A 14,954-nucleotide genomic window follows, 5' to 3' on the forward strand; every position below is an offset into this window, starting at 1 on the left:
AATATTACTGTATCTGTAAAACAAAAATAGAGTGCAAGACAGAGAGATGATTTACAAGACAAAAAATATAATCTTCCAAAACTCTAACTATACATTTGATTGTTTCCCTCCCAGCAAGGATATCCAGTCCGGGCCAGGACAAAATCAAGTAATCCCATTCCAAGACAAAGACAGAAAGCATGTTGGAGAACCAATATAGGGGGATAGAAGACACAGTATGTGCCACCCTGCCCACTACGGGAGGTTAGGAACCTCACCCAGTGATGATGATGGATATGATGATCACGATGACGGATATGATGCTGATGATAGTTCTATTACAATAATTATAATCCATCTCTATAAACATTTTTCTCCTCCAAGGCAAAAGAATCACAAAAATTCGTAAAATTTTCGGAGGAGTCAACAATTTTATTCAAAAACGAGAAAAACAAACACATAATATGTATTGAGAGTTATAAATATGTTACCTAGAACTGTAAAGGAGCAGGACTGCAACGATACAGTAGCTTTACACTTGTCAGCATATTTTGATTTTGAGAATGTTGATATGGGCAAAACTCAACTTGCAAAATTATGCAGGAAAAGCATGCTACGGACATATGTCGACTGATGAAATGGAGGACATAGAAACAATTGTCTTGGCAAAAAATATATGAGTGACTTTATTCATTTTGATAAGCTCTAACCAACATTATCGAGCACTATATATATACCTTACTGGTACGATAACTAGGGATTTCGTGGCGCTTGCGACACTTTTGGGTATTTTCAGCACCAGCGGAAAGTAAGACGATAGAGGAAAAGTTCTAGAACTGAAGTTTAAAAGAACCAAAGAAAAAGTAAAACAAAGGTAACTGGTTCAAATGGGAGGAAAATTCCATGAGCAAATCTATCAATGTTGTTATGGCCAATGAGGAGTTACCCAAACAGGGCCTCAGTCACATTCTGCCATACTCTGGAAAAATCCATATTTTAAAATTTGGCCAGAAAATTCGTCCTTCGAATATTCATCGATTTAAATGAAACTCATCCAGGAAAAAACTCTTAAACCTGGCACTTCGCCACTTGGCCAGAAAATTCGTCCTTCGAATATTCATCGATTTAAATGAAACTCATCCAGGAAAAAACTCTTAAACCTGGCACTTCGCGAAGTGGTAGAAAAGGGGGAAAAAAGTATCATCTCCCAGAAAAAGGAACTGCTTATTTGTTTAGTAAAATAAAGGGAGTAAAAATGACTCTTATAAAAGATACAAAACAAAGTAAACGACATTTCAGCATGGACCAATTTTGGGTGGATCAGACCTCTGATGTCATCAATTAAAAACAACATGGTGTGCAAAGCTTGTAGGTAGACTCAATTTAAAAGAAAATTGGCATGTACCTGGTTTTATTCAACTGTGTAAAAAGTTAAATACAATAGTTTTAATAAGAATCATATAATTAAAAATTATGCCCTTCCACCATGACATCATAAGATACTGTCGCTAGGCAGTCCACGAAGGAATAAAGATAATTAATTCATCAAACAAAATGTCTGATGTCAACAGGAATCACCCATGTTGTCCAAGTGAGACAATTGGGGGTCAATAATCTTGCCCAAGGAAAAAAAGAAAATGCCTGAAGCGGGGCTCGAATCCGGGACTTTCTGGATCACAGCGCAATGCCTTAACCACTCGGCCACTTCGCGCCCACCACCCCTCAATATAATTTGTCTAAGAAGAATATAAGTCAACAATTGGGCAAAAGTAACCACAGCCAGATACCGAGATAGTCCGCCAGATACTGTGACAGTTGGTATTAGGGTTGAGTGAGTTAATGCTTTTAAGATCTGAAATAAAAACTTGTAATAGGATTATCTGATTAATGAGGTAGATATTTATAAAATGCAACAATGTTATAGTTCAGTTACAGCATCTCACCAACCCTGTTAGGACACACATGCCTGCCTGAGTCTTTAAATATGCATAGTTTACCTTGGAGAAAAATATCAGTTCCCAGATTAGCTTTATCAATGGCCAAATTGCCCTTGGGATGGCTGAATAACACTTCCAAATCCTTGCACTTTGCTATCTACCATCATATTTTCATTTTCATTTTCAACAAAATATATTGAATTTGGATGCATATATTGATTGGCTGATGGAGCCCAAAATTCATAGTTCTACAAATTTTACATCTGTGCAGGTATGTGGTTTTGTGGTATGCCACTCGCTTTCAGACCAGAAGGTCCTGGGTTCGAGCATCGCTCAGCGCATAGGTGAGTCCTTGGAAAAGCTCTTCACTCACATTCTCTAACAATACTAAGCTGTAAAATGAGTATCTGGCCGTTAATAGCATTGTCTCTATCCAAAAAATAAAGTATAATATCGCCTTACAGTCATCATGACTCGTCCTACACGTTAAGTGTTGCTTTTGGCCAGGGACCCATTGTAAAGCGCTTTGAACACGTTTAGTGGATATTGCGCTATATAAAAACTCAATTTATTTATTTTTCTTTTACATCGAAGTGGGCAGTTCTGTGTTTGTGTTAGAGATCACATTCAAATATAATATTCTCCATGCATTTCTTGAAAGACATTATCTGAAATCAACAGTTGGAAAAAACATGGAAATCACCCTGATTCTTAATATATTATAATGCTTTGGATATAATTATCTTTCACAATTCACATAGAAAATTACACATTATTTATTTTTTAAAACATTATAATTATCATTCGATATTTAAAACTATATGATAAAGGATTACAATAAATATTTGAAATTTGCACATTTACAAAAACAAAATAAAAAAATTAAGCAATAAAAAAAAAATAAATTAAGGTACAAACCGTGCTTATCTGACCATTGTTCATAAGACTTATGTGACCCACCTGGCAAACCTGATATTATCTTTGAATGAAAAATTGATGCAATAAAAGGTTCTCCTCAATAACTGCATCTATTTTGACTCGGGCCTTATAAATAATGCATAAATTTTAATTCTAAACATCGCATTCAACCCCATATGGTCAGTTTATTGATATATAAAATATATCATGATAGATAATTTGTATGCATTTTACCAATGAACTAGAAGTAACTGGTTGGGATTTTAGTAAATGCGAGGGTATTACTAAAAATAGAAAACAAATAAAATTCCCTTTATTCATCCCATAGGGGAAATTTGACGTAAGGGTCAATTCTATGGGAAAACTGGAATAACCCAGGCGTAAGCTGCAATGCAGCACCACACTGAGCTAGGGCGAGATGTCTTCCTCAAGGCCAAAATAGTGTGGGAATATATTCAAACTTTTGGTTATGGAGCAAAGACTGTACTGCTAAGTAACACTGCCCCAACTATGCACTGTGTTGATACTTTTTTCGCTGATACTGACACGATAGTTTGTGAAACTTGTCGCTTACAATAATATGCTAATCCAACAAAAAAAAAAAAAATAGAATGAAACCAGTTTACAAAGCTTCATGGTTCTACGAGACTAGAGTAATTATAAAGCTGTTACTTAACATGACAACAAATATTTACCAACAACGACTAATCAATCCAAAATTATTCAGTCAGCATCTGGAGGGATGATATCAAGTTTTGGAGGCCAAACAAAAAGTTTTCATCTAAATTTGATGTCGGGAACACATGAGCAAAATCAATGAGATGAACAGAAAACTGTGGAATGTCTTCACCGGTGTCGTCAGCACAAAAACAATCATCAGCAGATTCAGTCATCAATGAGACTGTTGACCCATCCTTCTTTTCTCTAGTATCTTCCCTTTCCAAAACAGTAGTTGATTCTCCCAAATCATCTTCTTTCCTCTTTCGAACTTTAGTAGAAGAAATAAATTCATGTTCGGAGTCGAAATTATAATCATCATCACCACTTTCTGTCATGTCGTGAGATCGTTTGCGATTATCACCCACTGATGGTGAGGAGTTGTCATTTGATTTTGAAGATACGGATGATTCTGAAGCGCTTGTCCTTTCACATACACTTTCATTTCCTATGCTATTTCCTTTCATGCCTTCATATATAATGAGTAGAGAACTAGCAGTGAAAGAAAATCTTCTCTGTTTTAAAAACCAAGCTTCCAGCTTTTTAAGTCTTGACATAATGCCTTGGATTACTTGCCTTTTCATTTTGGTATTGAGGATGGAGAAGAAACCACTGAGTCCTGAAAATACAGAGGTTAAATATAGTGAGTATAAAAAATAATTAACACAATAACAGGTAAATTAATTAAACATGTTCTTGCTTGTTTATATATGAATCCTATGAACAAAGTTTATACTTTTGTAAATGTTACTATGTCACTTTACTTATTTGTGGCTCAACAGTGTGGTCATTGCCTCTTTACCCGAAAGGTACTGTGTTCAACTACCCACTGCGCTGTGTGGCATTGAGCAAGTCACCCCACCCTAGCTCACTTTGCAGCGCTGCACTGTGGCTAACACCTGGGTTGTTCCAGTCTTTCCTTGGAATAGATATTAAGGACAAATTTCCCCTTTGGGATAAACAAAGGGAATTTTATTTTTTATTTATCCTTATTTTAATAAACTACCTCTAATTTTTACAGAAATGCTCAACCTTTTGTTTTGTATTTAGATGACACAAAAATTTTAATGTTTCATTCATCGTGTTTTGTTGATAAAGGGGAAATTCGAAACGTCCATATAATCTGTCTTCTTTAATTAAATGAAAGGTTCCATTCCATTTGACTATTATTTATTTCTTCGAGCTTCAAGCATTAGCAACATTGATTTTAAATCAAACGACTCTACACACTGACATTACAACAGAAATTACCGATTAAAGTGAAAATGCAGAAACATTAAACTGAGCACTTGACTCGATTCAGAAAGCCAACATAAATGTGTCAGTGCATGACATATTCAGTCGGATGGTGAAAATTTTGGATTTGCATTTTCTGAAAGAATATGCTCACCAGAGCATTTAAATCTTTATTTGAAGTAAATTTGGTGATTTTTCATGATGTTATAGTCAGATGTATGGGAAAGGTATCCAGCAACTTTTCTCAAATTCCATACTTTTTCAACTTGATTAGCTGTAAAAAATATTCAGAAGTGAAATTCAGCATTGTTATTTCCTGAAGATGTACCAAAAAGGTCAATTTAATCATTTATGATAAGAAATCATTTTTGATAAAAATTGACCTTCTAACTAAATTTGGCAATATCTCAGTTCAAACCTTTTCACCATCCGACTGATTATGTCATTCACTGTAACAAATATTAAATGTTTGTTTCGTGACGAATTTGTGAATGTTGTAGTGATGGACCCATAGGGCCTTTTGCAAAATTATAACCTGAAGATTAATTCAGAAAAGTGAATGGAGCAGGCACTTATGTTGATAAAAATAATAAAAGAAAATGAAGTGAGTAGAAAATTGTCAGAAGGAAATAGAGAATAAAAATTTCACATTGGTGGATGGTGTCGACTGCATAGCGTCCCTCTGATCGCCAGGCGGAGTTGTATCAGTAAGGTCGTGGGTTCGAGCCCCTATCGCAGCTAAATTTTTATACGCTATTATCTTCTGTCACTTTTCTACCCACTTCAATTTCTGTTTTTATAACCTGAAGACCTTTCAGAATTCCTCTGTGTTCTTTCCAGCACTTTATTATTTCTTATTTTATTACAGTGCACTCTCCTGATAACGACCTCTCCGAATAACGACATTCTCCCGATAACGACATTGGCCCCCGGTCCTGATTTTTTTTACTATATGTTATTAGTAATAAAACTCTCTAAATAATGACATACTTTTTAGACCACTCTCCGGATAACGACATTGAGTTAGCAATAATCGGCTGTGACTTTGCTAGATACAAAAATAAAAATAGCTAAAATGTTGTTTCCGGTAAGTTTCATTTCATTCTCTGAGCCAGAGGCAACTCATAGCCGGTGACCGGCGAGGTATCAGTCGATCCCATCGTTGACAGTATCAAACAGAGACAGGAGCCACCCGAAGATGACGACGATGATGAAGATGAAGCTGCCCCTCTTGTCACGGGTAGTGATGCAAATTCGGCACTACAAACTCTCAGATGGTTTGCACTGCAACATAAGGATGGTGCATCTATTTTCGACTTGTTGCCTCAGATGGAAGATAAAGTCAGCCCTATGATTTACAACAACAAGCGACAGACCGGGATTATGGATTTCTTCTCTAAATCGAAATTCGACAGTTAGTTTAAAAAAAAACAAGACAAAAAAAAAAAAACAACAAAAAAAAACAAACAAAAAAAAACAACAGAAAAAAAACATTTTTAATGTGGCCATGTGTTCAGTTGTATTATTAAAAACAGCTGCACTCATGCCGGTCCCAAACCCGGATAAACAACAGAAGGAAAATGACACACAAAAAACAACAACAAAAACAAACAAACAAAAAACAACAAAACTACACACACACACACACACACACTTCGTGTATTTTACATGTTTGGAAAGTCCGATCACTGATCACCCACTATGGTTGGTACATTAATGTACATTCTAAGGGTCTAACCACACCCCTTTTTCCGCCATCTTGAAATTTTCCGAATAACGACATGCACCTCTGGTCCCGAGCCATGTCGTTATCGGGAGAGTGCACTGTATTACTGTGTGGATCTCAAATGACACTGACATACTCAAGTATTGACCCAACGTATCGACTATCTAAAAACAATCTGTCTGTGTGTTGACAGGACATCGTTTCGGATTTTGATGGGTAAAACTGAAGTCTAAAAAGTAGTCCTTCAGATCCATTGGGTCCATGGAGCCGGATTTATCCCAGTTTCTATAGCGTGAAACGGGCAATTGCTTGCTATCCTTTGGACAGGATGCTAGTTTATCACAAAGTACTTTCCACCAAATCTAACCGACTCAGCTACCCATTCACTACTGGGTGGACAGGGGGGTCAGAAAAAAAATCTCGACTGCATCAGGGATCAATCTTGGTCCTTATGCATGTGAAGCGAAAGCACTACAAACTGAGCTATTGGGACCCCCAAAACTGAAGACTAAACTATGACATAAATAATAGTGCATGGGCCAGTGGGCGAAACCCCCCCCCCCCCCTGGGGGAGTTTTCGCGACATGTATTTTCTGAAACAGCAATATATCTTGAGTATTGATCCGGGCTTTATCGTTTTTTCAAGTGTCATTTACGAAAGTTATGGCCCTTGAAAGGTCATTGGGTGCAATTTTTTGTGCATAAAATGATTGTTTATCACCTTAAAATTGCTTCACATACAATCAATTGTGGAATTTTATTTTAATTTCTCATTTTTTGCCTCATATCATACAATATTTTACAAAGCTATATAACGTTTTTAAATCTTTGATAGCCATTTTCTATATAATTTGAAAAAAAAAATCTATTCTTGCTTCCCTTCAGGATATTAAACAAGAGGAATTTTGTACTAGCACAATTCAGGCATGTTTCAGGGACATATAATACATATTAATCCGGGTGTTACCGTTTTTTCAAGTGTCATTGATGGGAGTTATAGCCCTTGAAAGGTCATTGGGTGCATTTTCTTCGTGAACTCATTTTCGTGCATAAAATGATTGTTTATCATCCTAAAATTGCTTCAGATACAATCAATAGTGGAATTTTATTGTCATTTCTCAGTTTTTGCCTTAGACCATACAATATTTAACAAAGCTATATAAGGCTTTTAAATCTTTGATAGCCATTTTCTCTATAATATGAAAAAAATTTATTACAGTATATTTGCTTCCCTTCAGTGAAAAATAAACAAAAGGAATTTTGTACTAGCACAATTCAGGCATGATTCATGGGCATATAACACATATTTCTGAAATCGTATCCTTTGGTGTAAGCGTAATTTTTTTATTTTTAGACTTAATGTTCATAGAGCAAATTTCACACTGCTGCTCTGAGGATTTTAAATCTTCTAATCATTTATGACATTGGGAAAGAATGGAAACTTATTGTGGTCTGAAAAACTTTTGTTTTTCTAACTGTGACTGAAGCAAGGCTATGTGCACATGGATATGGTTATGAGTGAAAAGAACTACAACAGCTCTATGCGAGTGCATGTGTCTGTTTTGGAGGCTCTAGAGAGGCTTCTGCTTGCAAACTTTGAGCAGGACACGAATTCAAAACTCAGTAAAAACCTCATGTCTTACATAAAGGAATTCACAGAAGGAATTTCAAGCAGTACGGCCAATAAAATTGTCCAGTCAACTGTGTTTGCTGAGTTATTTTCCCAGTATGAAACCTTCAAAGAGTGTCCCCGCTCAGGAAAGTACGGAAAAACTGCACATTATTGGATCCAATACATGGACAGAGTTTGGCTTCTCCTCCAGTTTCTGCAAGCCAAAAAGACCAACAACTTTGTTCTTCGTGTATCTTGTTTGAAAGAACTGTGCCCACTGCTTTTTACCATGAATCACCACAATTATGCCAAGTATATCAGTTACATATTTTGTGTCACTAGCCAACCTGATTAATTCCCACCCAGGGGCAGAAGAAATGTTACAGGATAATGGCTTTAGTGTCTCCAGATCAAGGTCGCCTGCTGGAATAGCAGTTCACATGACCATTGAACAAACAATAAACAAACATACAAAGGTATTGTTGTCTAGTGACTACAAAATTATCGATTTATTGAGAAACTAAAAGTCAATGACCATTTTAAATTAGTAAAAGGCTCAGAAATTGCAATACCAAAGGAAATTTCTTTCGAAACACTCAAAGAAATGACCAAAAGACCCATAACAATTTGGTAGCATTGATGCTAGTGTCAGTGGAAGAAGTGGTGGTTGTTGTAGCGATGGTAGAAGTGATGTGGTTGTGGTTGTGGCACGATGGTGATGGTAAGAGATGCTGATGTACCAAATGAAGTTGTGATGGTGATATCTGCTAGCCCAGTACATCAGTTATGAGTAAGTTTTGAGATAAAATATCTGGGAGAGTGTCTTCAATTCAATAGATGACATTTTGCAACAGTAGCAAGATATTTTCCATATATGTTATCTAAAAATCCATCTCTCTCTCTCTCTCTCTCTCTCTCTCCTCTCTCTGTCTTTTTTTTTTTTTAGCATTCACTACCATTACTACTACTCCTACTACTACTTTTACTACACGGTACTATATATTACTAATACTATTGCAAGTATGTAATATGCAAGGACAAGTTAAATACTTCTAAAATGGTTCTAGAGAATTCATTTTGAACCAAATACCGTTCATTAAGGTGCCCACTTTGTAATTGAAGACTCGTACAAAATAATGAAGAAAAAAATTGATCATTATAAATTTTATAAATTAAAATAGAGTAATTTTAGTTATCATAAAGGGAAATAACCCATGTATGTTTAAGCTTATTAGCAATACAGTTTTTAATTGAAGGCTTCATAGTCAAAGATGTTGGTTCAATTAAATTTTCACTTAGAATTTTCTATTTAATAAGTGGCAAAAGCTTAAATGTGGTCTGAGACTATTTAAAGTATAAAATAATCTTGTATCATAATTCTATGCAAATCTTCAAAAATGTATGAGAAAAATATTGGTGAAAACCGGCATCATATAAGCAACTGAAATGATAACTATAGTACTAAATGTGATGCAAATGTATCATTCACATCACAAATCTTTTAAAAAATCGTACTTTGGAATCGTATCCCCGTATTTGGGTTCAAAAATCCGACTAAAATACGCGAAATCGTACTGGTTGGCAGGTCTGCATTTCTCAGCTGAATTGATAACAAAAAGTCCTTTATCAGGTTTCTCGTCAAGGAATGGGAAAGTGACGAATATGCAAAGAAACTGAGAAACAGGGAAGTATTCTTTGTCTGTGAAGAGAGGGGCACTTTACTTTACAGTGACACGGGTGAATTTACCATAGCCGTACCTTGTCCAGATCTCTACTCATCACAGGAAGAGGCAGACACACGAATCATACTGCACTGTCAATATACTTCCCGCCAACCAAACTGTGAAACAATTGTTGTCAGATCACCAGACACAGATGTCTTCATACTTCTCCTTTCATTCTCAGAGACTATTGGTTTTTGATGCTGGCTGTGGCAACACCATCAATGTCTCTCATATAGCAAAGACTTTGTCTAAACAGATGTGTGATGCATTACTTGGTGTCCATGCATTCACAGGCTGTGACACAAGTTGATTTGCTGGGCAAGGAAAGCTGAAAGCTCTAAAATTTCTTCAAAAGGAGGAAGATCTTAGAATTCTGTTCTCCAGATTTGGAGCATCAGCAGCTGTTTCGAGTAATGACTGTCTCATGTTAGAGTCATTTGTGTGCAAGCTGTATGGCAAAACCTCACGCACAAGTGTCAACACAGTGAAGTATGACATAGTTCACCAGCGTTTCAAAGGAAAGAAAGGTGCCATCTCATGCAATGGTGGAATTGATCTGTGTCAGATGCCGCCTTGTAGTCGAGTATTGTCACTGCACATATCAAGAACCAACTTTCAAACTCTCATTTGGAGGAATGCAGTGTGCCAGAATCCTAGTATTCCAAAACCAGTTGGCAGAGAAATTCTGCAAATGAATTGGAAGTACAGTGGTTCAAAGATGCTTTCGTTCCAGATGAGATGCAGGAAATTGTGTATGAAGAAATCTGCACCAGTACTGACGAAGATACATATGCTGAGGATGATAGTGATAGCTTTGACAGTGTTTTCATTGAAGATACTTCGGAGGACGAAGAGGATTTTGCTACTGATGATGAGGATGTGTAATAACATTGGTGAGCAGTGCAAGCTGTTAAGGAGTAAAGCATGTTTGCAAAACACATAAGGACATTGCTTTTATGTACTTACTGCATCTTTCCCACGTATGAATCAAGAATCCCCTTTGAGTGTCAATTATTCTTTATAATGTAACAATGCTATTTCGTTCAAAAGTCTTTGGTAACGATGCTTCACTTGGGTTGTGAGCAAAATATCTTTTTTATGATATCTCTATTGTTTTTACCACACCTTGTACTTACTTTTAAATGTGAGAACTGGACAATAATATCATGCTTTAAAAAAATGAAAATTGTGATGAATTTGTCAAACATCTCACAAAGTTGAGAAAAATTTAAGGGTTGCTTACACTTTAAGTTTTTTCAGTGACGTAGGAATAAGAATGTTGTTGTTGGGGCTTGGACTATAGCTTCTTTCAGTGCTACATTTTCAATGAACATGCGGTTTTTGGCCATGTTTAAAATATTTTTTGTGTAAAATACTGAAATAGTCCATAGGTTTAGATTTGACACTTCATGAGATTACTGACAAATTGTTTCAACTCTCTGTGAATCTATATGATATTTACAAATTGAAAGCTTGTGCATACCGTTTGATAGTATATTCAAGTTCCTTCAGTTTGATACCCAATTTGCATATATTTGAATTAATATTGTAGTCTCCAGAGCCTTTGAAAGAAATGTGGTCTCTTTTTTGCAAGGGGACTAAACTCAGTTTTTTCAAAGGGCTATAACTCTCTTAAATGACACATTTTTACGGTAACAGATGAATTTGTATGGCCAATAAGTTCTATTATTTGAAAAATATAGTGGAATAAACACCAAAATGGGGGGAGGGATCCCAGTGGCCTACACAATATAAGGTTTGAATGATGAAACTGTAAGGTGCAATCAGTGTATTTAAAAAATCCTATATAAATAATTGAGTCAGCCACCGGGCCTTACACAATTGAAAAAAAAAAAATTATAAAAGAATAAAGGGGAAAAAAACATTAATAAAAAGCAAGAAAGAAAGAAAGGAAAGAAAGTAAGAAAGAAAGAAAAGAAAGAAAAAAAAAAAAGAAAAAAAGAGAGAAACACTTACCATCAGTAATGAGTGTCTTTTCATCAAGGCTCCGAGTGTAATGTTTATCAATTATATTCTTTTCAGTTTGATTTTGAATCTGGGGTAAATAGAGACAACAAACATGGGAGAGAATTTGTTCGAGAATATAAACAAACTTGAGCATTTATATAGCACAATATCCACTAAACATGCTCAAAGCACTTTACAAGGGATTCCTAGCCGACAGCAACACTAAAAATGCAAGACAAAGACATGATGCCAGTTAGGCGACGTTACAATATTTTTCAGGACAGAGACAATGCTGTAGACGAGGTACTCACTTTACACACGAGTACAATGAAAGAATGTGAGTAAAGAGCCTTTTCAAAGGACTCAACTACATACCACTTGGAGCGAAACTCGAACCCTGGACCTTCCGACCCAAGGCGAGTGTCATACCACTGACCACATAGCCGAACACTTACATGCACAAATTTATTTCAAAGTAACCAAGAACTGTGATGATCCCATAATCATGAAAACATCCTCATTGTTCACGTGATCCATAAAAGATAAGAATCACATTCACACAGTGCTCATAATATGTACCACCATTCTGTTGCATTGAGTGCTTGACACATGTGTCCCAACTGCAAGCAAAGCCTACAGACAAATGACACCCAATCTGTACCGTCCTGCAGTTAAACTTGACAGTTACTGGCATATAATGAAAAGCATCATAACACATGGGTATTAGTCGTGATGAACTTGCTCATTAATCCAGACCTGTCACAGGCAACCGACAAAAACATCGGATCACCCACTCACTTATGCGGAATGTAGACTTCACAACCTTACACTTACACAATTCGTCACGGTCTCTGGAATTTTTCCAGAATGCTATTGCTATTAAGATCCAGGCCTGTCCACTCTTTGATGTTGTCTTGCCATAGTTTTTCCTGTCTTCCTCTTCTCCTCTGTCCCTCTACAGTGTCCTGCACAGATTATCATGGAGGACAGTGTGTCCGAACCACGACAATTTCCTTCTTTTGACGATTGACAACAGTGGTTCCTGTCCTCCTGTTCAATCCTCCACTCTTTTAAAATATCCTTATTAGTTTTGTGCTCCAAATATGGACCTCTCAGGATTTTCCGATAGCTCTTATTTTGTAAAGCAAAAAATCTCTTTTCTAGATCTGCTGTGAACGTCCATGTTCGACAGCCATAGAGCATGATCTGTATATAACTTTAACTTAACTCCAAAATCGATTTTGGTTTTCCATATGGTGTTAAGTCTTGTCATGGCTGCTGTTGCCATTCCAAAAAACTGTATACTGTATAAAGTTTACGAAAAAGTCCATGCATCGAAATGTGTCCAATTTGACCTTTTATCATTTGACATATTTATCTGCATTAATTGCAACTTTATGGAGTGTGGCTCAATTTTGTAACATTTTCATTTCTGAATAAAATAACAACATATTTCTATCCCATTTCTTCAGAAATGTAATTTAAAATCTGAATCTGGACGAAAATACATCTGAATGTTACCAAATTTGATCCAGTAAAAAAAAAAAACCCTGAGATATATATATATGTGTGTGTGTGTGTGTGTTCTAATTAAATGCATATCAATGGCAGATCTGTATTTTGTTGTTTTTATGACGAGAAGACTATTGTCCGTTTCATGCTATAGAAACCAGAATAAACAATGGCTCAATGGGCACAATGGCTCTGAAAGACTACTATAACATGAAGCCTGAGCTTACCTAAAGTAAAGGTCCCATCCTGACAAGAGTGAAGTATTTAATTTTGGCACAAACATTTACAAATGCAACTAATTTTTCTTTGCATATAACTAAATAAAATCAAATATGATATTTTAACAAACTGAGCTCTTACTATCATTCCAACTATCTGGAAACCTGTTTTTTTGAGGGGAGGGAACTTCTTCTCTTCATAGAGAATCTTTTCAGCCGATGCCTCTTGGTCATAAGTGACTCTGCCCATCTTGAGATCCATCACACAGGGCTTCTGAAATTGGGCTGTCAAATTGGTCAGTTTCATCATTGTCACTATATAAGAGGTAAAAAAAAATTATTTAACAACTTGAACAAGCACTATATAAGAGGTAAAAAATTTATTTTAGCAGTTTGAACAAGCGGATTGGAGCTAAATAAAGCTATGATGTAATATCATCATTTTCACTATATCAGAGGTAAAAACAAAAGGTTGTGACAGTTTGAACAAGTGGATTGAATCTAAATAAAGCTATGATGTAATAATGTAATATTGAACTGCAATCAACAGTCTTTGTAATTGTAAAAACTAAGGAATCAAGTTCAAACATAGCTTTTTTTCTTCATCATTGTTATGCAAGACATCGAAGCAAATATTACTAATTTCCTCTTTTAACATTATTCCAATTCTATCATTAAAGAAGAGTTTTTGCTTCTAAATTATGGCAGCCAATGCACTTCATTAATTCCACCACCAAACTATCATTGGTATTTTTTATATTTTCATAAAATATTTACAAAGCATATCTGACAGGCACTTTCTATTGTGAACAATAATCCAAAGAAATCACAATTTTCTGCAGGCAATTGCTTTTATTCCATATCACCATCAAAATATATTTTCAGTTTATTCAAGTTTGGTAAGAGTAAGAGAAAAAAAAAATATACTTAACTGTTTTCATTTTCTTCTGTCCCGTGATATTTTGGTATAAATTGACGCAACTCAAGCAGATCTGAATCATTGCATTCGGAACTAAAGACGTTTTGATAAAATTTCAGCTCCCTTGGGCCACGAGGTGGAGGAAACAACGTCTTCAGGATGAGTCCATTTTTGAGATCATAAATTCCTGTTGGAAGAAGGATAAAATATCAGTTTGATTTGGTAACAAATTACAATTGGCCTGTGATGGTAAAAAATACTTTTGAAAGGAGTAACGATTTCAATAAAAAATAATACAAAACACAAACACCCCTGGTACAGATATCTTTGTTAGCAAACTAAAAATAGCAACAAAGGGAAACCCGTTTAAAAAAAAAAATATATAAAGGTCTTATTAAATTGGAATTTAAGAATAAATAATTATAATGTATCTGAAATTCAGTTTCCTTGTGCTTTCTTCTTGAGGCATTAACCCTTTTGAGATCCCC

General features: G+C 35.6%; 1 protein-coding gene across 2 annotated transcripts in view; it reads right to left on the minus strand.

Moving 5' to 3' along the window:
- Positions 1-390: 390 nt before the first annotated feature.
- The window catches only part of LOC144973336 (inositol polyphosphate multikinase-like), a 37,279-nt gene continuing 22,715 nt past the window's right edge, over positions 391-14,954 (minus strand). For both annotated transcript variants that reach the window (XM_078915632.1, XM_078915631.1), the window contains exons 2-5: positions 14,480-14,653; positions 13,690-13,862; positions 11,827-11,905; positions 391-4,170 (exon numbers count right to left, since the gene is read on the minus strand). In XM_078915632.1, the coding sequence (XP_078771758.1) occupies positions 3,554-4,170; positions 11,827-11,905; positions 13,690-13,862; positions 14,480-14,653 (1,043 nt within the window). In that variant the 3' untranslated portion in view covers positions 391-3,553. The remainder of the gene's footprint in view (positions 4,171-11,826; positions 11,906-13,689; positions 13,863-14,479; positions 14,654-14,954) is intronic.

This window comes from Berghia stephanieae, chromosome 5 (genome assembly GCF_034508935.2).
Source record: "Berghia stephanieae isolate SIO BIC M18660-M18661 chromosome 5, UCSD_Bste_1.3, whole genome shotgun sequence".
NCBI classification, from domain to species: Eukaryota; Metazoa; Mollusca; class Gastropoda; order Nudibranchia; family Aeolidiidae; genus Berghia; species Berghia stephanieae.